The following is a 27,296-nucleotide window of genomic DNA, read 5'->3' on the forward strand; positions in this document are numbered from 1 at the left end:
CCACTCTCCCTCTCTGCCTGCCTCTCTGGCTAGTTGTGATCTCTGTCTGTCAAATAAATAAACAAAATCTTCATAAATAAATAAATAAATAAATTTTAGGTAGAATTTACCTGTGAGCCATCTGGTCCTAGACTTTTGTTTTTTGGTAATTTTTTGATTACTGATTCATTGCTGGTAATTGGTTTCTCCTGGTATTCTATTTCTTCCTGATTAAGTTTTGGGAGGTTACATGCATCTAGGAATTTATCCATTTCTCCTAGGCTGTCCAATTTCTTGGCATATAGTTTTTCATAATACCCTTTCATAATCCTTTGTATTTGTGTGGTATTGGTGGTTCTTCTCTTTCATGGTTGATTTTTGAGTCTGTTTTATTCTTTTTTTTTTTTAAATGTATGTGTCTAAAGGTTCATCAATTTTTTTTTCATTCAATTTAACAGTTTCAAAGAAAAAGTTCCTGACTTCATTGATTCATATATATGAATCTCCTTTATTTCTGTTCTAATCTTTCTTATTTCCTTCCTTCTACTAGTTTTGGGTTTTGTTTGTTCTTCTTTTTCTAGGTCCTTTTAGACATAGGGTTAGGTTATTTGAGATTTTTCTTCTTGATGTAGGCCTGTATTGTTATAAACATCCCTCTTAGAACTGCTTTTGTGGCATCCCAAAGATTTTAGACCATTGTGTTCTCATTTTCCTTTGTCTCCATATATTTATTTCCCCCTTTGATTTCTTGGTCCATTCATTGTTTAGTAGCATGTTATTTAGTTTTCATGTATTTGTGTATTTCTCAGATTTTTTCTTATTAATTTCTGGTTTCATAGTATTGTGGTTAGAAGTTGATCTTTGAAAATTTGTTGAGACTTTCTTTGTGGCCTAATATGCGTTCTACTCTGGTGAATGTTCCATGTGCACTTGACAAGAATGTATATTCTGACATTTTGGGAAGGAATGTTCTAAATAGGTTCACTCTGTCTGGTCCAATGTATCATTCAGAGCCACTGCCTCTTGTTGACTTTCTGTTTGGATGTGACCTATCCATTGATGTAAGTGAGGTATTAAAGTCCCCTATCATTACTGTATAACTATTAATTTACTTCCTTTATGTTATTAGGCTGCTTTTACACATCTGAGTGTTCCCATGTTAGATGCATAAATGTTTACATTTTTATAAATATTTATATTTTCTTGTTGGATCATTCCCTTTATGATTTTATAGTGTCCTTTTTTATTTTAAAGTCTATTTTGTCCAATATAAGTCTTGCTATCCTGTTTCTCTTTTCACCTCAATTTGCATGATAAATGATTTTCCATCCCTTTACTTTGTCTGCACGTGTCTTTAGAACTCTTGCAAGCAGCAAGTAGATGGCTCTTTTTTTTTTTTTTTTTGATACCAAATTACTTTATTTGAAGGAATGATACAAATGAAAGAAGTTAAGTAGATGTTTTGGTACAACTTATAGAAAAGGTAAGGTAACCCCAACATGCATGCATGGCCTCAGGGACCAGGTGGCTCGGGAGACAGCCTAAGGCTTAGCTCTCACTATCACTGTTTCCCAAGGTGTGCTTGTCAAAGAGATACTCTGCCATGCCAGATTCGGGGGCCCCCATCTTGCGCAGGTTGGTTACGTGGTCACCCAATTCTTGGATGGATTTCACCTGCTCATTCAAGTAGTGAGTCTCAATGAAGTCACACAAATGGGGGTCATTTTTATCAGTGGCCAGTTTGTGCAGTTCCAGTAGTGACTGATTCACACTCTTTTCCAAGTGTAATGCACACTCCATTGCATTCAGCCCATTCTCCCAATCATCACGGTCTGGTTTCTTGATATCCTGAAGGAAGATTCGGCCACCTCGTTGGTTCTGCAGCTTCATCAATTTCTCAGCATGTTCCCTCTCCTCATGAGATTGGTGGAGAAAATATTTGGCGAAGTTCTTCAAAGCCACATCATCACGGTCAAAGTAGTAAGACATGGACAGGTAGACGTAAGAGGCGTAGAGCTCCAGGTTGATCTGGCGGTTGATGGCGGCCTCCGAGTCCTGGTGGTAGTTCTGGCGCACCTGCGAAGGGGACGCGGTCGTCGTGGCGGCGGCTGAGGAGAGGCGGCGGCGGGCGACGGGGGGCCTTGGAGCGGTCCGAGGACGCTGTGAGGAGATGGCGGAGGGCTGGCTCTGAGCGGCCGGCCGGGGCGAGGGGACGAGCGCCGGGTTCCGTCCAAGCACTGTTGAAGCAGGAACCCGCGGCGACTCTCGGCGGAGATTTAGACGGCTCTTTTGATTGGAGCATTTACTCCATTTATGTTCAAAGTAATTATTCATAGTATGTAATTATTACTATTTTGCTTTTTGTTTTATAGTTGTTCTTGTAGTTCTTTTTTGTTCCTTTCTCTCTTTTCATGATTTACTGGCTTTCTTTAGTGATATACTTGATTCCTTTCTGTTTATTTTTTTGGGTATTTATCTACTGGCTTTTGATTTGTAATAACCATTAGGTTTGTATATAACATCTTATGTGTATAGAAGTCTTTATTAAGTTGATATTTGCTGACGTTTGAAATCATGCTTGACTCCTTTCCTCCTTCCCACATTTTTAGGTATATGATGTAATAATTTATATCCTTTGCTTTTGCCAATCCCTTGACTAATTTTTTTTTTTTGGTATATTTATTTTTTATTTATTTTTTTCTTAAGATTTTATTTATTTATTTGACAGAGAGAAATCACAAGTAGGCAGAGAGGCAGGCAGAGAGAGAGAGAGAGGAGGAAGCAGGCTCCCTGCTGAGCAGAGAGCCTGATGCGGGACTTGATCCCAGGACCCCGAGATCATGACCTGAGCCGAAGGCAGCGGCTTAACCACTGAGCCACCCAGGCACCCCGGTATATTTATTTTTAATGCTTCTCTGCTTCTTACTTTTCTTCCTCGAACTTATGGTCTTGCTTTTCCCATTAAAGAATCCCTTTTAACACTTCTTGTAAGGCTGGTTTAGTGGTGGTCATGAATTCCTTAAAGAGTTCCCAAACAAGTTAATCTCTCCTCCTCCTAATTATCAAGTTAATGATAACCTTGTTGGATAGAGTATTCTTGGCTGTAGGTTTTTCTTCCAGAATGTTTTTCTTCCACTTTCTTCAGGCCTACAAAGTTTCTGCTGAAAAATTATCTGTTTTCCATATAGGGATTCCCTTGTATATAACTGGCTGCTTAAAGCTCCTCCAGAACCTTCCAATGCACTGGCAGGATTAGGAGCATTGCCCTTAATCTGGTCAAATCTGCCCTACCCTCGTTTCCTCCCAATCCCTTTCAAAGGATCTGCTGGAATCTCGATCAAGAGCCCTCCTTGTATCCTCAACGTATTCTTAGAACATTTCTCCTTCTTTAACTAAAATTTTGTAAGGGTTCTTCTTCCCTAATCTTTTATATTCCACATACCCTGAGTCAGGAGGTGATTGGATTTTGTGCTTGCCCTCCAGTGCCCTTCATAAACCACTTTCTGCAAAATTTCCCACACTTCGGGAACTCATTCACTTCATGAGACCAACTTCTTACCCTCTTTATTTCTGCCTTCTGCTGTCTACCAACCCCCTCATTCAGTGAAGATAGTTCACCTCCTACGTTTCTTATTCCTGTTCTCATTTTCTTTCTCAGCAGCTATGTAATCACCTGGTCTCTGATCGTTGACCTGCTGAGTTCCAACCGTTTTCCTCTATGCCACCTCTCTACCCATTCATGGTCACTTACTCCTTATCTTCTCTGGAATCTGTATTACCTCTAAAATCCTGCCCTGCTCCCCATCTCCCATCTGTTCCTTTATGTGCTCAATCACTCCTACTGCCACTTTTTTTTTTTTTATCTTGTTAAGACCTCTGATCTCCAGACTCCTTCACTTTGTTCATCTCCACCAGGCTTCTCCTAGCTTTGCTTTTCCATTTATCCAATCATGATTATTTCCTTTTATAAAAACACTGCGTCAGTGTAGTCAATACTCTGAAAATAGTCTACTCATTTGCGTCCTCCCTCTATTGGACTCACCTCCTACAACCCTGTGCCGCTTGCATTTTGACTCTCCACCTGCTGCTCCACCTCTCCTCCAACTGCTCAGAAGCAGCTGAATGGCTGGAGAAACACAGAACAGGGTTTTGAAATCCTAACAAACTTCTCATGGACACTCAACCCTGCCTAGAAACCATGGTTTACTTCCCCATTTTGACAATTCCTGTTTCATACTTTCTCCTTTAAAGTTGCCTGCTTGCTTTCCTCCTACTTTCATCTTGGAATGGTCATCTGATGTTTTTTTTCCCTATCTTTTTATCCCAAACCCACAATTCTGTTTATATTTGCACGCATTTTTACTCATGGATTTACCTCTGGGCTCTCTATTCCATTCCATTGATCTATGTATCTGTTTTTTATGCCAATATCCTACTGTTTTATTCACTATAGAATAGTAATAGTTTGAAATCAGGAAGTGTGATGCCCCCATCTTTGGTTTTCTTTCTCAAAATTGTTTTGGCTCTTCTGTGGGTCCATAAAAGTTTTAGGATTTTTCTATTTCTGTGAAAAAGGACATTGGAATTTTGATGAGGATTGCAATGAGTCTGTAGATTGCTTGTATGTTTCAAACATTTTAAGAATCTTCTTCCAATCCATGAGCACAGAATATCTTTTCACTTAATTGTGTCATCTTCCTTTTTTTGGTTTCATAAAGGTCTTAGAGTCTTCAGCATATGTATCTTTCACTTCCTTGGTTAAATTATTGCTAAGTAGTTTGTTCTTTTCAATGCAATTGTAAATGAGACTTTTTTGTTTCTAACCAACTGAGCCACCCAGGCAACCAAGACTTTTTTTGTTTTTAATTTTGCTTTCTATAACCTGACAGTTCACTTGTATAGAAACAAAGATTTCTATATACCAATTTTTGTATCTTATAGCTTAATTCATTTATTCTAATGGGTTTTTTTTTTTTTTTGGTGAAATCTTTAGAGTATACACACACACACACACACACGCTTATAGTGGCAGTTTTAGTTCCTTTCAAATTTGTATGCTTCTTATTTCTATTTCTTGCCTAATTTCTTTGACTAGGACAGTCAATGCTATGTTGAATAAAAACGGTGAGAGTGGGCAATCCTGTCTTGTTTCTGATCTTGGACTAAAAGCTTTCAACTTTTCCTCATTGAGTATAATGTCAGGCACAAGCTTATCATATATGGCCTTTATTATGTTGAGGTATGTTCCCTTTATACCTACTCTGAGAGTTTTTATAAGTGGATGTTAAATTTTGTCATGCTTTCTGACATCTATTGGTATAATCATGTAATGTTTCTCCTTCATTTTATTAATGTAGTGTACAACGTTAATTGATCTTTCTGGACTCTGAACCTGGGATTTATCCCTGGAATAAATCCCACTTGGTCATGGTATATGATCCTTTAATTTTTTTTGTTTTAATATGTTATTTATTTGACAGTGAGAGACACAGCAAAAGAGGACACACAGCAGGGGAAGTAGGAGAGGGAGAAAAAGGCTTCCTGCTGAGCAAGGAACCTGAGGTGGGGCTTAATCCCAGGACCCTGGGGATCGTGACCTGAGCTGAAGGCAGACACTTAATGACTGAGTCACCCAGGTGCCCTATGATCCTTTGATTTGTCGTATATGATCCTTTAATTGTATTTTTGAAATCAGTTTACTAATACTTAAGGTTTTTGCATCTGTGTTCATGAGGGATATTGGCCTATTATTTACTCTCTCTCTCTCTCTCTTTTTTTTTTTTTGGCAATGTCCTTGTCTTGGTTTTAGCATCAGGGTAATGCTACCCTTAAAAAAAGAAGTTTGGAAGTATTTTCTTTTTCTTTCTTTTTTTTTTTTCCTGAAGAGTTTTAGAAGGATAAGTATTCAAATGTTTGACAGAATTCACTGGTGAAGCTTTCGGGGCATGTAGCATTTTATTTGTTGTTGAGAGATTTGCGATTACTCCTTACTAGCAATCAGTCTGTTCAGATTTTCTATTTCTTCATGATTTAGTTTTGGAAGGTTGTATGTTTCTAGGAACTTACCCATTTCTTCGGGAACTCATTCACTTCATGTACATGTATATGTACATTGTCCAACTTGTTGGCATATGTTAACAATAGCTGCTTAAGATCTTTTGTATTTCTGTGTTATCAGTTGTAACATCTTTCATTTCTTTTTCAAGTCTCCTCTCTTTTTTTGTCCTTGAGTTCATCTAAAGGTTTGTCTATCTTGTTTACCTTTTCAAAGAACCAGTTCTTGGTTTCATTGATCTGTTCTATTGTCTTTGTAGTCCCTGTTTCATTTGTTTGGGCTCTGATATTTGTTATTCCTTCTAAGTTTTAGGCTTCTTTTTTTTTTTTTTTCCTTTCTCCCACTTCATTGAAGCATTTGTTTGTTGAAGTGTAGATGACACACAGTTACATTAATTTCAAGTGTACAGCATCATATATAGCTTGACAACTATACGTTATGTTGAGCTCACCACAAGTCTAGCTACCGTGTGTCACCGTACAGCATTATTACAGTACCATTGACTCTATCCCCATGCTGTATCTTTTATTCCCAGGATTTATTCATGTTTATAACTGGAGGCCTGTATCTCCCTCTTCACCCACTTTTGTGCATCCTTCCCCCACCCCCAACTCCCTCACCTCTGGCAATCACTGATTTGTTTAGTATTTATGGCTTTGTTTCTGCTTTTTGGCTTCTCATTTTTCCAGATTCTACATAAAAGTGAAATGATACAGTATTTGTCTTTCTCTGACCTATTTCACTTAGCATAATACCCTCTAGGTTGGTCCATGTTGCAAATGGCAAGAGTGCTCCTTTTTTTTTTTTTTTTTTATGGCCGAGTAAGCTATTTTGTGTATGTATACATGTATGTATATGTATATATATCACATGTATTCATGGTGAGCCACATGTTGTATAACCATTACACACACACACACACACACACACACGATCTTGTTTTCTTTATCCATTCATCTATTGATGGACACTTGGGTTGTCTCCCCATCTTGGCTGTTGTAATTATTCAAAAAACATGAGAAGCTTCTATCTTTTCAAATTAGTTTTTTGGGGTAAATATCCAGTAGTGGAATTATTGGGTTGTATGCTATTTCTATTTTTTATCTTTTTGAGGAGATTCCATACTGTTTTCCACAGTGACAATACCAATTTACACTTTCACCAACAGTGCATAAAGGTTCCCTCTTCTCCATCGCCTTACCAACACTTGCTATCTCTTGTCTTTGGTATTATAGCCATTGTGACAGGTTTAACATGATATATCTCATTGTTGTTTTGATTTGCATTTCCCTGATGATGAATAATGAGTATCTTTTCATGTGTCTCTTGGCTATCTATATATCTTCTTTGGCAAAATGTCTATTCAGATTCCCTGCCCCCCCCCCTTTTTTTTTAAATACAATGAATGCTGGAACACTGAAAAGAAATATAAAATAAAATGGGGGAAAAAAGATTTTATTTTAGAGAGCAGGGTGATGGGCAGAGGCAGAGGGAGAATCTCCAACAGACTCCATACTGAGCACAGAGTCCAACATGGGGCTTGATCTCAGAACGCTGAGATCCTGACCTGAGCTGAAATCAAGAGTTGGATGCTCAACTGAGCCACCCAGGTGTCCTTCTCTGCCCATTGTTTAAATCAGATTTTTTCAGTGTTGTATAAATACTTTATATTTTGGATATTAACCCCTTATCAGATCATTTGAAAGTATCTTCTATGTAGTAGGTTGCCCTTCCATTTTGTTGGTTTTCTTTGCTGTGTAATCCCAATGGTTTGGTATAATCCTAAAAGTTCATTTTTGCTTTTGTTTCCTTTGACTGAGAATGACTATCTAGAAAAATGTTGTGATGGCCAATATCAAATTACCACCAATGGTCTAGTTTCATGTTTTCAGGTCTCACGTTGATTTTTGTGCATGGTGTAAAAGGTGGGTTAGTTTCTTTTGTGTGTAGCTGTCCAGTTTTCCTAGCACCATTTATGAAGAGACTGTCTCTTCCTCCTTGTATATTCTTGCCCCCCTTTGTTGTGGGTTAATTGACCATGTAAGTGTGGGTTTATTTCTAGGCTCTCTATTCTGTTGCATTGATCTATGAGTTGATTTTCGTGTGGGCTCCATACTGTTTTATTAGAGTTTTGTAGGATATGTTGAGATCTGTGATTGTACTACTAACCGCTTTGTTTTTCTTAAGAGTGTTTTGGCTAATCAGCATCTTTTATGGTTCCATTCAAATTTTAGTATTTTTTTCTGGTTCTGTAAAAAATTGCAACTGGCTTTTTGATATGGATTGCATTGGATCTAGATAGCTTTGGGGTAGTATGGACATTTTAACAATATTAGTGCTTCCAACCTATGAGCATGGAATATCTTTCCATTTTGTTTGTATAATCTTCAATTTTTTTCATAATTTTTTATAGTTTTCAGAGTACAGGTCTTTTACCTCCTTGATTAAATTTAGTCCTAGGTATTGGGCTTCATTCTTCTAGTTCCTTGAGGTTGTAAATTTAAATGGAGATTTTTGTTTCTTGAAGTAACATTTAGCACTATGAACTTTCCTCTTAGAATTGCTTTTGCTGTGTCCCATGAGTTTTGGTTTGTAATCCATTTTAATTTGTCTCAATGTATTCTGGCTTCATTGACTGACTTCCATCAGTTCAATAGCATGGTGTTTAATAGCTACATATTTGTGAATTTTAGAGTTTTCTTCTCATAGTTGATTCTAGCTTCATACCAATGTATTTGGAAGACAGTGCTTGATAGGATTTCAATCTTCTCAAATTTAAGACTTGTTTTGTGACCTAACCTGTTCTATTCTGGAGAATGTTCCATGTGTGCTTGAGAAGAATGTTTATTTTGTTGCTTTTGGGTGAAATGGGCTATATCATCTGTTACAGCCATCTGGTCTAATGTGGTGTTTGAGGCCAATGTTTCCTTCGGTATTTTTTCTTTTTTTTAGTCTGGATGTTTTATGCACTGATATAAGTAGGTAATTGAGGTCCCCTACTATTTTATGGCTCTCTATTCCTCTTTAGGTCTGTTAAAATTTGATTTACATATCTAGTGCTCATGTACCCATCTTTATTCTGCTGATTCTGGTGGAGGAAATGACTTTCCTCCAATCCAAGACTGGTCTCTTCCGTCATACTCCAAATTCCCTTCTTTCTTGACTGCATAAGGAATTCCTTTTTTCATATATCCCTTTTTCCTACAAAATCAGTCTCTACCTCTGCACATTTCCATTTGCATGCTAGCAAACCTGCTCTCTTAAAAACACAAAGTCTTTATTAATCCCACCTCTCAGCTCTACTTTAGGACAAGATTTCTCAGAAGTTCTACAAATTCTGCTTCCTTTTCCTTATATCCTATTATCCTATTCACTTAATTTTTTTTTTTTTTTTTTTTTTTTTTAGATTGATGTATTTGAGAGAGCAGGAGAGTGCAGAGGGTAGGAGCAGGGAAAAGGAAGAGAGGAGTCCTCAGCAGCCTCTACATAAACCTGGAGCCGACCTGGGGCTCAATATCATGACCCTGAGATTATAACTTGAGATGAAATCAAAGGTTGGAAGCTCAATAGCACCACCCAGAAGCCCCATTCACTTAATTTTTTTTAAAGTAATGCATAACACATTCTTGTTATGACCCATCCAAACATTTGTAGATAAAACTAAAAAAAAACATCAACCTCTACCTGTTCTCCTTCTCCAGAAGTCACTGCAGTAATCAATTGGAAATATTTCCTCAGGGGCACCTGAGGGTGGCTCAGTCAATTAACATCTGCCTTTGGCTCAGGTCATGATCCAAGAGTTCTTGGATAAAGCCCCACGTTGGGCTCCCTGCTAGGTGGAGAGCCTGCTTCTCCGTCTCCCTCTGCTGCTCGCCCTGCTTGTCCTCTCCCTCTCTCTCTATCAAATAAATAAAATCTTAAGAGAAAAAAATATTTACTCGGAGATCTATGCCTGTTAATTTACATGCAGGTTTACCTGTAGAAATAGACAGAGATGGGCAGCGTGTCTCCTGTTTTATACAGATGGAATCCTGTTCTGTATTAATATTGTTCTACAACTTTTTTTTTCCTCTGTGACTTTGTATTTTTTCCTGTTTCAGTATCCATAGCTCCTTATTTTGTTACTTTGAGAGGATTTATCTAATTGATTTTAACCATTCTGCTATTGACAGATCCTGTTTTGCGTTGCTATAAACAATCCTATAACAATCATCCTTGGACATTCTTTACACTGAATAGTGTTATTTTTGATAATGCTTCATTTCTCACCAGTCTGGCTTCCATCCCTAACTTTCCATAGGATTTATTTATTTTGTCACAATTACCACCTCCATTTTGTTTTCCTCTGCTATTTCTTAGCTTGTCAGCTTTTTTTTTTTTTTTTTAATGTTCTACTCTTTGCTTTTGGGATAAAACCCTCTTGTGGGTGGCCAGGCAAGAAGGAGAAAAACCATTAAGTATGTCTTCTTGGTTCCTGTTCTACTTGGTCTCTAAATATTGGGAGTTTTTCAGGCTGTCTTGAGCCCTCTTCATTACCTTCCTGGGTGATCTCCTAGATTCCTGTTCTGAAGAGCCAGCCAGACACACAGGTCAGTGAGGCATGGCCATGTCTTTCAAATTCCTATGCCAGGCCAGACCTGTCCTTTGAGTTCTACACTAATATCCCACAGGCTGTAGGGCATCTATATTTGAATTCACACCACTGAAGCCTCTCTTAACATGTCTATGAAGAACCTGACCTACTTCTGCCTATCCTTCTCTCTTTACATGGTACCCCAGCCCCTCAGTTGATCAAGCCAAAAATTTGGGGAATTGCTCTAAAATCCTACTTCCACGAGTCCTTGGATTCTCTCCCCAAATGTTACTGAGCCCATACACATCGGTCCCATCCTTACACTTTCCCATCATCCCCTAATCACCACCATCATTATTTCTGGCGCACGTAAATGCGAAAACTAACTGGTTTTCCAGTTCTTCAGTCTCCTTCCTCAACCCACTTTTGTATACAGTGCCAAAATAGACTCTTATCAGAGCACATTATCTCTGACTTACCCTACAATGGCTTCCTTTTGTACCTATAAGGAAAGCCTTAGATTACTAGGTCCTGCCACCCTAACCAGCTTTAGTTATTGATGGCTCTGCTACACCAAGCTTTTTCTTGACTCAGGGCCTTTGTGCCACTCTCTCTGCTGTGGTGGGTTCCTTGGCTCTTTGTATGTTGGAGTCCTTTTCACTCATCAGGTCTCACAGCTTAGTCGCCTCAACCACTCCATCCAAAGCAAGTTCCCCTATTCTCATTACTGTGCCCATTTGTTTTCACCTCCTAGGATATACTAGGCTACTATTCACTAGTTTTCCTTCCTTTCTAGAATATAACCTCTTATGGGAAGGGAGTCTTATTCACAGCTGTTATCCTATCTAGCACGGAATAGACACTCACTTTGAGAGATCTTCTAAGTTCAGCATCCCAATTTTAGATGAGGAAAGAAACCTAGGTAAGGGCTCATTGCTTCACAAGTTGTTAAGATTTTCAACTGAGAGGCAGTATAGTGGTGGAGAGTATGTATGTGGGCTCCAGACTCCCTTGGTTCAAATCTCCAATTGTGTGTTGATGGGTATGACACTGGAGAATGTCTCCAAAGAATGTCTCTTTGCCTGTTTCTTCACTGGGAAAATAAGGATCATGGTACCTATCTCCTAGGATTGCTGTAGAAATTAGCATAAGGATGGTGCACGGCATATGATTAATTCTAGGATTTTCATTATACAAATTTAAGAAGTGTTTCTTATGCCTCTAGCCCTTTGCTGTGTCTAGAACAAAAAACACCTTTTTGTTTTTTACACTCTGGGTTTGATTTTCCATTGAAAAAAAATTTAAAAACAAATACAGTTGACACACAACGTTCCAATAATTTCAAATGTACAATGGTGACCAATCTATATTATTCTATGCTCACAAGTGTAGTTACCATCTGTCATCATATGGCACTATCACGGTATCACCGATGATATTCCCTGTGCTGTTCCTTTTATCCTTGTGACTTACTCATTCCAGAGACTTGTGGCTCACTCCCCTTCACCCATTTTGCCCATCTACCTCCCAACCTCTCCACCCCCCCCGACCCCCGGCAATCACCAGTTCTCTGTATTTACAGGTCTGATCCTGCTTGTTTGCTCATTTTTGTTTCGATTCCACACATAAGGGAAGTCCTCTGGTATGGTCTTTGTTTTATTACATTTTGCATAATAGTCTCTCATCTATCCATGTTGCAAATGGCAAGACCTCATTTTTTTTTAAGATTGATTTATTTATTTGACACAGAGAGAGCAATCACAAGTAGGCAGAGAGGCAGGCAGAGAGAGGGGGAAGCAGGCTCCCTGCTGAGCAGAGAGCCCGATGCGGGGCTTGATCCCAGGACCCTGAGATCATGACCTGAGCAGAAGGCAGAGGCTTTAACCCACTGAGCCACCCAGGTGCCCCTGTTGTTGTTGTTTTCTAAGTGGACTCTGCCCAATGTGGGGATTGAACTCAGGACCCTGATATCACAGACCGAACACACGTGTGGGTTTATTTTTAGGCTCTCTAGTCTGTAACACTGATCTATGAAATCCTAAAGACAGATTTCTTTAATGAAATGACCAGCAACTTCTACACCGTTTACCACTTAAGTTAGTATGTCTATCTGGCCTCCAGAATCAGTTTCAGATAGTTCCCATAGCAATGTTTGCAGAACTCCCTTGTGAGCTAACATGAAGAACTGCTAATGGACAGAACTGGACTCCGTTTCCACTGACTAAACAGCAGCTCGCTGTGACGTTTTGAGACTAGAATCTCAAACCAGAGAAAATTCCTTCACAGACGAACCTCAACTTTGGTCTGAGGATCATTCAGACAGCAGATCTACCTGCTAGAATAGAGAACGTGATTCTCTGTGCTCAGAGGAGTCAAACAATTATAACATACTACCTTGTTATCTGCATTGCCCCCTAAAAGATTTTTTTTTTTTTAAAGATTTTATTTATTTATTTGACAGAGAGAAATCACAAGTAGATGGAGAGGCAGGCAGAGAGAGAGAGAGAGAGAGAGAGAGAGAGAAGCAGGCTCCCCGCTGAGCAGAGAGCCCCATGCGGGACTCGATCCCAGGACTCTGAGATCATGACCTGAGCCGAAGGCAGCGGCTCAACCCACTGAGCCACCCAGGCGGCCCCCCCCAAAAGATTTTTAATCAGTGGCCTATAAGGTCACTAAAGAGTTATTGAAATTAAGAGTATATGAAATTAAGACATTAAATGTCATCTAATGGCCACATTTCATTTATTCTGAAAGCTATTCAAAGACACCAGACAGTTTTAAAAAGGGCAGAATTAATATTTTATTGTCACTTATAATCAGGCGGCAGTTGGGTATAGAGTCTTCATACTTGATCTTTACTTTTGTAAATAAAAAAAAATTACAAGTTTTCAACAGCCAACGGCTGGTTGGTTATGTTTTCATAAAACATAATTAGATTAATTCATTTATGGTGGCTTCAAGTTTTTCCTTATTAGCTCCAGAAAATTCACCCACCTGTTAAGAAAATATTGAATTGTCGTTAGTTGTAGTTTTGTGACTGAGATATCATAGAACAGGGAAATAAGAGGGAAGGGAGAGGGAGAGAAGTGTAATCTTCCTTGAAAGAACTGGTTATAAGCTAGAGCTACACATTTTAGGTTAAAAACAAGCTCTCCTCCACTATCCCCCAGTTTGTGTTTAAGACAGATAAAATTTATCTCTCAAAAATCAATGTACTTAAAAAAATACGAAGCATCAATCATGGGATTAGTGACTAGTTCTAACAAAGATCAATTTTCAATTGATGTCACAGCATGCACTATGACCTATTTAAATATTATTAAAAGTAGAAAATGGGGACAGGCTTTTAATTTATTCTATGTTTTCCTATTGGCCAGCTGGGTAGAAGGTCCGTGTACCTACCTTCTGTCCCTTTTTAAAAAACTGGAAGGTCGGCATGCATTTGACTTCACACTCTGAAGCGACGTCCTGTGGAGGGAGAGGCAAGAATTAAGACTGTTGAGCTTTGACAGAAGTAATCTCTAACCAGACTATTTCTCCCCCGTTATATACCTCAAAAGTCAGCACTAGAGTATTTTTTAAGCATATGAAAACTGATGGACTGAATGAAATGGCGGCAGAAGAGGCAAACTGGTCATATTCTCAATGCAGATTAATAGGCACCCCCCTCTGGAGGGGCCACCACCAAGCAGACTGCATCAGATACAATGACCCAGTGAGTTGTTTAACCCAATTATATCTTGGCTATTTCAAGTTTAAAGGAGCAATAACAGATCCTTCTGTAACGATACTCAGGATTAGAATCTTAACTATTCCTCGGAATTAGTACTGTTCTTCTTTGCTCCTTGTTTTTTCCAATCTTCTTCTGGTAGTGGAGTCCACAGCTGATGGTCATGAAGACTAAAACACAGCCTTAGCAAGAGGACCAATAATTTACTCACCAAAGAACTGTTCTAGAACAAAGGCCTAGTAACCCAAAGACAAAGCTCTACATCATTTCTTTCTGCCTTTAACTAAACCTTTACTTGTAGGTTCTTATATCTGGCTGCACATCATGAACAAAGGTCCCCGAAGTATCAAGCATATCCTAATTCTGTAACTGGAATACCAAAGGAGAACTTCTAACACCCTTTGCCCCCTCAATACTTTGTTTATACAAGGGCTGGGGGAAATACCCCATAAAGTGGTTTGGTTTGCACAAGAGTTTGGATCAAGAGATCCATTCGGGATGTCTGCCTGGTCCTCAAGAGGCTTGTGAAAGAACGGCAGACCCCAAAGCAGTGAGGGACAGCAACCAAGGAGGCTGAATTCTGAGAACCAGATCGCAAGAACCAAAGAGCCTACTGAGGAACGGAAGGTGTCGTGGTGATTTCTAGCTTAGTATTCGGCAGGGCACAGGACTTAAAAAAAGGGGATGGGGGCAGGCGTCTGAGTAAAAAGCAATGGCAGCATGCCAACCTGAGTTCATCTCCTCCACCGAGACTGGGGAGGAAAAACAAAGGGAGTTTTATAGCTTTATAAATTTGCTTTGCTGGTAGCTTGGGCAAGAAGGAGAGTGAGCACCACTGTTAGAGGAATTCCTTCCAGATAACCTTGACTTTTCCTCTGAACGCTGGCTGACAGAGAGGCACAAGGACAGTAATGACTGGAATAAAAATGGCTAATGGGTTCTGGATGCCTAGGGAAGTTACCACCACAACGAAGATTCTACAATTCCAGTAATTCCCTTGGGCAAGAACATCCACGATTGAAAACAGGGTGAACACTTGACAGGGAGACTATGAACTGCCCATGACCAGGTTCCGGAAGGACTATGGTTGAGGATTCAGGAAATCAGAGATGACAAGTTAGAAGGGGGGAGGGGGACTAGCTTAGGTCAAAGATTGAAAATTGGTAGTCTAGGGGGCTGAATCAGGTCCAGATACACTGCCTGGCTCACATAAGAGGTTAAAGCAAATCTCTGCACAGGTTGCAACAGAAGCTACCTCTTGAACTTGAATATTTGGGAACACCGGGCTCACCCCTCACAGCACTGGGGAGAACAGCTGTTTGCCTCGACCCCTTCCCTCTCTGGTGCACACGGAAGCCACTGGCTGGAAATCACCTTTCACGCAGGCAGCTGGCAGAGCCTCACAGGAGCTGGGCCTTCATTTTACATTTACAGAACAAGGGCAGCCACCTGGAAGGATGAGCCGTCTTCTGCCCCCTTCCAAACAGAAACCCCCGGGGGCGTGACTGAGCTGCTGTCACACACAAAGCCAGGTAAAACAGAACCTGGACAGTCATCACAACTTTCTTTTTTTTTTTTTTTTAAAGATTTTATTTATTTATTTGTCAGAGAGAGAGCGCGAGCGAAAGCGAGCACAGGCAGACAGAGTGGACGGCAGAGTCAGAGGGAGAAGCAGGCTCCCTGCGGAGCAAGGAGCCCGATGTGGGACTCGATCCCAGGACGCTGGGATCATGACCTGAGCCGAAGGCAGCTGCTTAACCAACTGAGCCACCCAGGCGTCCCTCATCACAACTTTCTGATGAAAAAGCTTTAGCAGCAGAAGATACAGGTTTCCTCCCAGTCAATGAAAGGGATAGTCTAATCGATGTTCTCAGATTCCAGACGCCTTACCCCTCACCTACCCAGAAGCCCAGCATTCCTACATCGGCACAACTGCTTAATGTACAGCAAAATCCTAAAACTGGAAAAAAGATGAATGCTCAGAAGTGGTGCCCATGCTTTGAGAGAAGAGAGTCTGAACAAGACTTTTAAAATACTTCTAAAAATTACAGTCAAATCTTTACGTGGTAAATTTTTAAAGAGTTTTCTTTCATTGGGTATAAAAGGGGTTTGCTGTTTTGTTTCTTTTAAAGGGATCTAGGATTCTAAACCTTAATTCCCCAAAGTGAGGCTTTGTTACTTGCAATTTATGATCATCCTTATGAATAAATTCTCTGACATATCCTAGGACAAAACCTTAATGTGATACTGCTAAGCTTATTAAGGAAGATCATTTTTACTTGCATAAGTATAATCCACCTTTACTGCAGAAAAACTGGAAGCGGGAAACCATTCCTCCTCAACTAGCTACTATAAACATGTTACTATTGTATCTAAATGCTTTTCTTTATAAAACCTATGCTGTGTGCAGGCTACACATACAGTATAACCTACAGTGGACTTTTCCCCACAAAAAAGTACACAGTTTTTATGGTCCTATCAACATGGCCTCAGAGGAACTAATCCATGGTCAATATGTAAAAGGCTTTGATTTTTGCTTCAAGCAAACACTTGCACCTGCCTATACAAACATCTCTGCATCCACTCTGGTCACCCCCGCTAGAAGCAGAATTGCTAAGAAAAAGAACATGCTCCTTTTATTTTCATTAATTAATTAATTAAATCTTTTTATGAATTTAATTATTTATTTATTTGACAGTCAGAGATCACAAGTAGGCGAAGGGGCAGGCAGAGAGAGAGGAGGAAGCAGGCTCCCCGCTGAGCAGAGAGCCCGATGCGGGGCTCAATCCCAGGACCCTGGGACCACGACCTGAGCCGAAGGCAGAGGCTTTAACCCACTGAGCCACCCAGGCGCCCCAAACATGTTCCTTTTAAAAGCTCTAGATACATACTGAAATGACCTCTGAATCTGAAAGTGTATCGACTAGTCAGTATTGATCATGATTTTTGCCACCAGCCCTTCTACGCCATTTCTTAAAAACACGAGCTTAGCCTACGCATCAGACTTCCCTTCTGTGACAGGATTCTTCCAGGCCCATTTCCTCGGCAAGAGAGGAAAACAGTTAAGGACCTGAGACTACAAGAACCAGAGTAGTTAACGTGCTTAACAATGTCTATCATTTCTCTAAGTATGTTCAATATTTTCTAGGATTTTTATTTATATCCAAGTAAAACCTAGAAGACCTCTAAAGAATGAGGCAGAGCAGCAGCCCGTTAACCCCAAATGGTTAATGATTAATACACATTTAAATTTTTTTTTTTCCTAAACTTTCCAGTCTATTCCATGGGTATACCTGCCTACTCTGTTATAAGACCACCCTGTGTTAGTAAATGCAGCTAATACACTATTTTTATGGGGCCTGACCTTTCTTATCCCCCACGACTTCTCTCCCAGTTAAGGTTTTTACAAACACTTTCCAGGACTTTCCTGACCGTCTTATTTCAGAATGTTAATCAATGGCCCCAAAATATCAGGTTGACATTGCATCAGACAAACTTGGGGAATACTGACGTTTTAATAATGCCGAGTCACTATCCAGGAACACAGTACACCTACCTAAGATCTTTTATGGACTTTTCAACCTCTTCTTTTCTACTACTACTACTTTTAATTTGCCTATTCTTAATAGTGACTCTAAAGGCATTTGTCCTTAAACTACAACTGTAAAGATATTTTTATCACGTTCTTCACCTAAAAATAAAACTAGCCCCCTCCTACTGATGCCACCAACTTGGTTTTATAAACAATCTGGAATTTTAAGAATATAATGAAATTCACTTTTTAGGGAGTGTTTAAGTGCAGTGAATTCTGACAAGTGCACAGTCACATAACACTAAAATCAAGACAGACCGTTCCCTCGCTCCCCTAAAATTTCCTCAGCAGCTCCTCCGGACTCCAATCCTCCCCAGCCCTCTGCCCCCACCTGTTTCCCATCCCTATAGTTTTGTGCAATCTGACTTATTAGTAAGTGTAATAAGACTACTTTTTACCTTACTAAGTTTAGTTTCATTGATTTCTAGCTTAAAACTCCATATGGCCAAAGTAACTTTAAACTTGCTTTTGTCACTTCTATTAACTCATCTAATCAAATTAGAAACACACAATGTTCTAAAAGGTTGCACAATTATCAGGTCTAAATTATTTTGTTTCTTGTTTTAATTTACAAAGTTAAGTCTCCCACCCTCTACAGAATTGGTACTAGAGTCAAGTCTATCATTTTCAAAAGGACTGGTACTCCTACTTTTCTATAAATACAACATTTTCTTTGTGTATCACATTATGCCCATACCTCCTAATTTTTCCAGGGCCTGGAAAAATCTGTTTGAATCTATCACACCTAAAAGGTAACTTCCTCATGCTCAAGTGCTTACAGAGCCTGCTATTAAAATGATACACTGCTTATGCCAAAGACACTACGAAGTACCGGAAGTCTGAAATTCATCAGCAGGGAATTATCTGCACAAAAATTTAAAGACTAGTCCATTTGTTAAAAATTTCATCCATTAATGATATGACCTAATTCTCAGAAATGTGACTGAAGTACGTTTTATCCTTTGTCTCTATTTTAGAGTCGAAATAAGGGGATGACTTTACCAAGACCTGCAAATTCCATGAGGAAAAACTACTGCCTGTCAATCAGCTGCTTTGACAGAATTTGCTAAGAGAATAATTCCGAATGGCCTGGGGAGTCGGAGCTGGTAGACACTGTTACATGTATGTGACCAAAGGATTCTGCAATTAGTTCAATTTTTAACTCTACAACAGGTTGATGAGGCTATTCAGATGGTGTTGTAATAGTATCATTAAAGGTATTCAAAGTAAAACACTGTGTGTTGCTCAGTCTTTAGAATACAGAGGCAAAGTGAAAGGTCCTCAACTTGTGAGAGGGTCACTCCGAGGTCTAGAAAGTTTGAGGGTATATACGCTAATCAGATATGAAGGAAGAGTTCGGCCCCACAAAAGGCCTTGCTTGCTCTGCATATCTTCTTCCTCAAGGTTTCGGATTCCAGCCCTGAGAACACCTGTCCAGGGTCTGGCAAGGTGCACGGTCCCCATGCTCGGCCTGACCTACCCCTCCCTCCTCCTGTGCGGCAGGCCCCTCGGCTGTTCTGTGGGCGTGTTACTCAAGGCGGTTATCACAGCCGCCTGAGGATCAAAGGACAGAACCAGCATTGAGAACAGGTTATTATTCCTTTCCAATAAAAACTGAAGAGATTCGCTTACTGTCTGACAGGGTCCCAGGACCAGTCACCAAATCTCTCTAGTACCTTCCAGGTACCCTATCTACCTGGCTAAAGTGACCGCAGAGAAAAAATGCCTGTAAGTTAGGTTTAGGTGGGGAGCAAGAGTATGTTCACAGGCACCTGCTCTATAGCCTCCTTTTCTTAAAACTCTGGGACATTCACTTTACCTTATAAAATAAACTCACTCTATACCTACTGCATGCCAGCCAGGTAAGTAAGACAGACTTTCTGGTCTCAAGAAACTCACAGAGACTAACGATAAAGGATAGACAAAAAGACTACTGCTAGTTAAGATTCTCTGAACACAGGCAGGCACTACTCTAGACACTTCGTAAGGATCCTCTCACGTCATCCTGACAACAACTTCGGGATGCCGGGTCAACACTGTTGTTTTACGGAGGCTCAGCTGAGATGGAACTGGAAAGTAAAGCAGGCAGTCTAGGTATGGGATCCTTCCCTTTCTACGACCATATATGCCAGGGGGTGGGGGGCAGGGGGCAGGGGCAGAGGACAACACGGAGACACAGATGAACGAAAAGCCTAGTCTAGGTGGAGAAAGGTTTCTGGAGAAGATGTGACGCTTACAGCTAGTGTCTAAGGTATGAAAGGAAAACGTGCCAGGACGAGAAGACCCCACCAGGAAAGGCATGAGCATGGAATCAGAAAATGTGCTAAGACAAAAGAATTTGGTGATCGTAGGTCCTCACAGGTTTAAAAGTACTGCCATATACCTGTTTTTATAAACTCTGTACCTTTATTAAACACTCTTAAGTTTTGCTTAATGAAAAGGCCACCCTAGGAGGCTAATGAGGCAAGTATTAAGGTTAGCCTAAAGCAGAAGTCCCTGAGCCCGGCCTGGAACCTGGGTGGGCACCCTTTGGGCCACCTCTTACCCTTACCCCTCCTGCCTCCCAGGGATAAGGGAAAAATGTCCACATATCTGTAAAGAACTTCTAGGTGCTGTTCTTAAATGTGAACAAGCTATCCTAGTTCAGTGGGCTGGAGGGGAAGGTCTTGGGCCAGGAGCAGGATCTGCGCCCACCCTGTGCCAGAGCTTCCTCTGAAGAGCAAGGGCCAGGCCAGAGGCCCTCATTTTAAATCCTGACTCTGCCACTTACTGTGACTCCATGGACAACCTATCTTATCTGTAAAAGGGGGATGCATGGCCCCAAGGATTAAATGAATCAATACTTGTAAAGCATGTGGAAGAGTACCGGGTACACAGAGTTGTAAAGAAGCACTTGTAAAATTAAATCAACCCTCAAATTTCCCTCCAAATTACTCTCTGCTGTCAGGCACCTTGGTATTTGTTCTTTAAAACACTGGGTTTTCTAACTGACTAAAAACAAGCAAGATGTGTGAGCTTGTGTTTACACCCTCTCATGTCAGTAGTTCACAAAGAATCCTAAGAGTGGTCTCCCAAATTTTAAGTCTATGGATTTAGTTACCATATTCAAATTCAATTTCGATTTATTGAGCATCTCAGTGTCAAAATGAATGTATTAGTTTTTAGAAAGGTGACTGCTAAGGTACAGAAGCTTTTAACCATCTGTTTTTATGCTTATTTTAGGATGTGATATACATAGCTCCTGGTAGCTAGATAAGCTCCTAATTAGCACAATTACCTTTTGTGGCTGGGACTGTAGTTGTCATATTACTTGACATGTATGTAAACAAGCACTTGCAATTCAGAGAAAAAGGCCAAGGTGAAAAGGTTAGTAGTATTCCAGATTTCCAGTCACATACCTGACAGTCATCCACGTCTACTTCAAGGAACACCACATTGGAATACTTCTCAGAGAGGGACTGCAAAATTTAAAATGAAAAATCCAGAAAAATTCAGAACTGGGTAATGGCAAGTCACGATACTCAAGCTTCTTTAATAGAAAATAATAAAAGTAGAAACTACTACTTAAAGATCCAAAAATTCAGACTAGGAACCAGGTAACCACAAAGGACATATGGTCTCTCCCACACAAATTCCTCCTGGCATAAAAGAATTCGGCACATCCACTTTTGAGGCCTGAATTTCAAAAAAGGCCCGCGTTCCAACATGAAGAAAAAGAAAAACCACTTAAGACAACCAAATTAAGTTTTGACAGTTGTCTTTAGTGGACTACACACGTGCCAAAACTAAATTAGGTTGTTACAATATTACATTTACATTAAAAGATTTTAAGTAATCTCTACACCCAGCACTCTTGAACTCAAGACCCCAAGATATCCAGAGTCCCATGTTCTACACAGTCTGAGCCAGCCAGGTGTCCCTTAAGTTGTTATACTGTTACTTTCAGACTAAATAACCACCACCACCACCACACACATACTGTCCCTTCATAGCTTTGCTACCACCAACCCAAGAAATACAGAAACTCTTATAAAAACACAACTGGCTGGGCGCCTGAGTGGCTCAGTGGGTTAGGCCTCTGCCTTCAGCTCAGGTCATGATCTCAGGGTCCTGGGATCGAGCCCTGCATCAGGCTCTCTGCTCAGCAGGGAGCCTCCCCCCCGCCCCACCTGTGTCTCTGGTCTACTTGTGATCTCTGTCAAATAAATAAATAAAATCTTAACAAAACAACAACAACAAAACACAACTGGCTTCATACTCACATGAAAGAAAGGCTTGATCATTTTGCAAGGCCCACACCACGTGGCTGAGAAGTCAACTACTACAAGTTTATCCCCTGCACCAACCAAGGCTTCCTGAAAAGCAATCTAAGAAGAAAAAAAGAAAAGCTGGTTAAATACCTCAAAGTCCTGATCAAATGCGAGGCAATGTGACACAAAGAAGGATTCAAAGTTACTGCTTTTTAGAAGTTTAATAAACTAAAATGAACCAAATAAACTATTTGAAAAAAGTCCTAGAGTGTGTTAGTGTTACTTAATAAGATGAAACAACCATGATGTGTATAGTGTATCATTAGTCATGTCTTCACCAATTTGTATTCAAACTGAGCAAATGATAAGACATTTCTATTAGGTTTCCACATCAAATTTAGGTCTATGGCAAACAAGCACCTAAATGCTCATCAATGATGAAGAGGGTCACTTCAATCAAATAAGTCACAAAGGCAGGGAATTTTGCACTGAAAACAAGTTTAAAAGTGAACACATTTCTTTGATTAAAATGGTCTATAATGGAACAAGTCAAAAGCTTTGAAAATATCAAGGAAAATAAACCTCCTCCAGACCCTCAAACTCAGAGGGTCACTCTGGACATTAAGCATTCGCACACTCTCCTTAATGGGTTTCCAGAGATGAGAGCACACTGTTTATTGTTGCTGTTTGCCCTTTATCTCAAAACTCTGCCCTTGCTGGAGACAAAGGTTAGCTTTAGTTCCCCACAGGGAATTCTCCTTAGGTGTTATTTTGCATTACAAATATGTCAAATAAAATTCCCCCAGTGAGACATGCTCAAGAAATCCCTTACCACCAATCTCCCTGAATAATTTACCAATGGTTTGGATACCGTAACCCCAGGAACCTAACCTTCTAGTTAAAAGGGACTCCTTTTCAACCACAGTTTAGTCAGTTAGTACCTACCAAAACGGGGGCAACAGAGAGCAACCAAAACGTAAGTATCTGTAGCTGAAGTCTGGGTTTTCCCTCAAGGGGAAAATGCTGGTCACACAATGGTTTAATTAAAAACTAACATTCCCCTGCCTGGAAAGCTAAGAATCATATCAGATCCTATTCAGTAAACATCATTTAAAAACAAAACAAAACAAAACAACCGGTAGTGAATTCTTCTGCAATACAGTTACTTTTTTAGACTTCTAATTTCTACCTCAGGCGTTTTGCAGAAAAAATTCAAAAGTGGCATTCATTCCCATGACCTGACTTCTGGAACCTTCTAGTTACTCAGATGCAAGCTCCCATCCCACCTTGGGGTGTGGGGAAATGTTTGTGTGTGAGGGCGCTACGGGGAGGGAGAGCGAGAACAAGTCAGAATTATAGAAATTATTTTTCCAAACCATCAAGTTTCTCCAGATGAATTTAATTCAGATCCTTCTCTACTGTGATTTTTTAAAAAATGTCAAACTAGGGATGCCTGGGTGGCTCACTCGTTTAAGCATCTGCCTTCAGCTCAGATCACGATCCCAGAGTCCTGGGATCCAGTCCCCCTTATCAGGCTCCCTGTTCAGCAGGGAACCTTCTTCTCCGTCTCCCTGCTGTTACCCTTGCTTGTGTGCCCTCTCTCTGACAAATAAATAAATAAAATCTTAAAAAAAAAAAAAAAGTCAAACCAGCCATACTTTACTTCAAGAACCAGGTTAGACAAGAAAAAAAAAAAAAAAATCAAGGAATGATAATGTCAGATGCATGCACTGTTTTGTGAACATGGTTGGCCCTCCATAAACACCTGGTGAGATTACTTACAAAATAAAGTATTATACAAACACGCTCAACGGTTTCCCAAACAATTCTGAATCAAATTCAAGCAGAGCTACCTAAAAATCTTGGGGTGGGGGGAGAAGCATTCAACAGTAACTTTTGGCTTAACTGAAGAATTAGAGTCAGGTATGTGTAAATTTCACAACAAATTCTCTTCTCCTGACACTTAAGTTTGTCTAAAAGAGGTATCTTTTGAAAAGGACTCAAGATTATCTAAGAAGCAATCCATAATGTCTAACACTAAGAGACTAACAAGGAAGATCAATAAAGGTCCCCATTATGGACCTAAATATTCTGAAAACAAAACAATGTATGTGGGGTAGATAAGAACAGAGTCTAGTATCTCTTTTCCTAAACACACCCATTCCAAAAGTAATTAACAAGCACAAGAGTGCCCATGTATAGAAGGTCGGAGTTTAATAAGGGCAGCTACCATTCTTAAGAAATAACATACAACCGTGTGTTGGTTTCTTCCTCATCACCTTGACAGTCCATTATCCCACTTTATCTAAAATAGATACCAGTGGCTCTGACCCATGACACCTCAGAAAGAGCTGACTTAGCCAACAAGTTTAGTTCAGCAGAATGAAAATCTAAAATGTACTCAACATCTACAAGTAACACTGAACTGAGCTTAATTTTGGATTAATATCCCTGGGTCATAATCTTGAAGATCACCTATTATCAGGGTCTTCGCGCCCTATACCCTAACCAATTTCTGGTCACCCTTGTATATCTTCTCATTGATGAGGGGAGGAGGGTGCCAAAACTATGACAACTAAAATAGGGAAAAGCTGAAAGATGTGTTCCGGGAGTCAACAGATTCTGTTTGTAGTGTATGGATTCTGAGACAACTATAAGAATCTTTTTATGGACAACTATAAACCACTCAAAGTCTTCTCCCTCCTTTATGGGTTCTCACCTGTTAGGTTATATTGATGATGGAGTCAGACCCCAGACAACACCTCCCACCCAGACTGACACCTGTCACTGAATCGGTACTGAATAAAAAGTAGGGGGAACAAAATTCTGTATTAATGACCTCTCCAACCAATGACAGGGTTGCTAATTTTAAAATAAAAGCTCACACAATAATAAGACATGCCATTTGTAAAAAATTGATTAAGGACAAGCAGATAGCTACAATGAGTCAATCAACATATGGTGGGGGGAGTTCAGAGTCCCTAATAATAAAAGGAGATACAATTTTTCTTACTAATAATGATTTGGCCAAAGTTAGGGGGAGAATGTCCATGTGGAGGAGGGTGCTGTGAAAGACCACTCTCACATGCTTCTTGGGGATTTACAAACCTTAAATAAAAGGTTCGCACCCCTTGACCCAATCACTGGGCCCTAACCTGAGGAAACAGCCTGAACTCTGTACAAAGGGTTCTGAACAAATAGATGCACTGAGGCACTGAAAACTGCGTCAATGTTCAGGAATGTGTTCAGATATCGAAATGATTACAAAGCTTCTAACTACACAAAAAGGGTTCAGGCTAAACTACAAAGCGGGGGGGGCTCAGGAACAAAACAGGATACATAAAATAATCCAACTACTTTGCAGTGGCTTCTAGGAAATAGAAGATCGCTCTCTTGCTCAATTTTCTACAATGACCATATATGCTTTCTGATTTTTAAAGGAACCAAAAGATAAGGCAGCATTATAGAGAAACTTTCATTCCCAAAGCCACCCAGCATCTCTCAGGTCCAGACATTCAAGACGGGCGAGGGCTTGGGATGGGAAGTAACCGCACGGTAAACGCTTTCCAAGGGTCTTCTACTGTTCCAGCAACATCAATTTCTGCCCCTCGCTTTTCTGACTCTGCAGCTAACAAACATCTCTTGAATGGCTGCAGTAGAGCAGACACGAAGTCGGGCTCGGAGTTACCCCGAGCAGGAGGGTATGAGGCTTGCAATATACTCTCGAAGATGGAACACGGTCTTGGACATTCCTAACAGGGCAGAACCACCACCTGGTACCCCAGGGCCGCCGAGCACACAGCCGGGCGCGGCCGCCTCGGGGGCACTCCTGGCTGCAGCGAAACCCACCCAGCGTGGGTGAATCACGGACCGGCAGGGCAGAGGAGGCCCCTGGGCCCAGTCTTGGGGACTGAGTCATTCCAAAGCCAGCGCTGCCGGAAACACGCCCTGCGCCGCTAGAGGAGGAGTCCCGAGGGCGCGGCCCCGGCCTCACTTCCCTCGCTGCCACCTGGGCCGCTCGGGCCTCGGGGCCCGCCTCGGACAGACCAGGGGTTCTGCAGCCCGGAGCCGCCCCCTTGCACAGAGGCCAGCACGCGCCATTTCTGGGGCCGGGCACCGATGGAGGCAGCTGGGGTCTCAGGCCCGGATACGCTCCCAAGGAAACTCACGCCGCCCAGCGTGGGCGATCACACCGCCCACCGGGAGGGAGTGGCGGCCCGCGACCCCGTGCCTCTATCGAGGGGCCCTCCATCTCCTTCCCCAGCCTGTATCCAGAAAAGCAGCCTCCAGCCTCCATCCCCTCAGCCAACGCGGGTTTCCCGAGCACCGGGGTGCAGGAGGCGCCGTTGGCGGGCGGGGGTGGGGGGGTGGGACGCCCGGCGCGCCGGACACGGGCAGCACCGGGGACCCAGAGCCCGCCCTCCAGGGCGCCCTCGTCCGTCTCCTCCAGTGCTCCGGTGCATGCTCCGCTGCCTCAGCGCGCCCAGGCCCCGGCTTCCCGCAGTCCCCGGCCAAGGTGTCGCGTCCCCCTTCCCCCCGGGCTGCGGAGGGGCGCCTGCCCACCTCCCGCCCTCGCCCTCCCCAGCCACTGAGGCTGCGCGTCGCGCCCGGGCCTTCTCCGGGGAGCGCGTACCTTGCTCTCGATCTGCTTCACCATTTTGGCGGCTGAGGGTCTGACAAGCGACCGTATGAGTCGATGAAAGTGGATGCAAAACGCCGGACGGAGCTTGCGGAGCGCTCAGCCCGCCTTCCCTTTATAGCACTGGGGCGGGCGGGCGGGCGCGCGCGGCGTGCGTGTTCCGGGGGCGCGCCCGCTCGGGCCTTTCGCTCCCGCCCCGGCGCCCGGGCCCCGCCCCGCCTTCCGGAACCACCGAGGCGCCGGCTGGGGGCGGAGTCGCCCCCGGGGGCGGGGTTGGCGCGGACGCTGGGCGGGGCTCTAGGGAGCGTCCCGGGCTCCCAGCCCGCTGCCCCGCCCTCCCGCGCCCGGCTGTGAGTCGGGATGTGTGTCGGCCGCCCCGCGGCCTATGGGACGCGGGCACTGTGCGCGGTAGGGGGAAGCGGGGACGCAGACGGCCATCCCCGGAGCCACAGGGCCACCTGGGAAGGGGCCAGCGGCC

General features: G+C 41.8%; 2 protein-coding genes across 2 annotated transcripts; both read right to left on the reverse strand.

Annotated features, from left to right (window-relative positions):
• Positions 1-1,385: 1,385 nt before the first annotated feature.
• LOC123392490 (ferritin heavy chain-like) lies at positions 1,386-2,313 on the reverse strand. The gene has a single exon (XM_045081782.1). The coding sequence runs from the start codon at positions 2,311-2,313 to the stop codon at positions 1,528-1,530; it is 786 nt and encodes a 261-aa protein (XP_044937717.1). The 3' UTR covers positions 1,386-1,527.
• An 11,069-nt stretch (positions 2,314-13,382) lies between these two features.
• Positions 13,383-26,952, reverse strand: TXN (thioredoxin). The gene is made up of 5 exons (XM_004747780.3): positions 26,813-26,952; positions 22,192-22,296; positions 21,328-21,387; positions 14,010-14,075; positions 13,383-13,601 (listed from the first exon to the last, which is right to left on the reverse strand). The coding sequence occupies exons 1-5, from the start codon at positions 26,834-26,836 to the stop codon at positions 13,539-13,541; spliced, it is 318 nt and encodes a 105-aa protein (XP_004747837.1). The 5' UTR covers positions 26,837-26,952; the 3' UTR covers positions 13,383-13,538.
• Positions 26,953-27,296: the final 344 nt, after the last annotated feature.

Source organism: Mustela putorius, unplaced genomic scaffold (assembly GCF_011764305.1).
Source record: "Mustela putorius furo isolate JIRA1106 unplaced genomic scaffold, ASM1176430v1.1 tig00000580_pilon_pilon_pilon, whole genome shotgun sequence".
In the NCBI taxonomy this organism is placed as follows: Eukaryota; Metazoa; Chordata; class Mammalia; order Carnivora; family Mustelidae; genus Mustela; species Mustela putorius.

What these genes read in the sequence shown, in the direction of transcription:
- LOC123392490 (XM_045081782.1), bottom strand. Translation starts at nt 2,313, where the DNA reads ATGAATAATTACTTTGAACATAAATGGAGTAAATGCTCCAATCAAAAG.
- TXN (XM_004747780.3), bottom strand. Translation starts at nt 26,836, where the DNA reads ATGGTGAAGCAGATCGAGAGCAAG. An exon ending in TAGACGTGGATGACTGTCAG is followed by an intron (nt 14,076 to 21,327) that starts GTATGTGACTGG and finishes CTCCCTCCACAG; the next exon opens with GACGTCGCTTCAGAGTGTGA. An exon ending in TTTTTAAAAAGGGACAGAAG is followed by an intron (nt 13,602 to 14,009) that starts GTAGGTACACGG and finishes TTTTCTTAACAG; the next exon opens with GTGGGTGAATTTTCTGGAGC.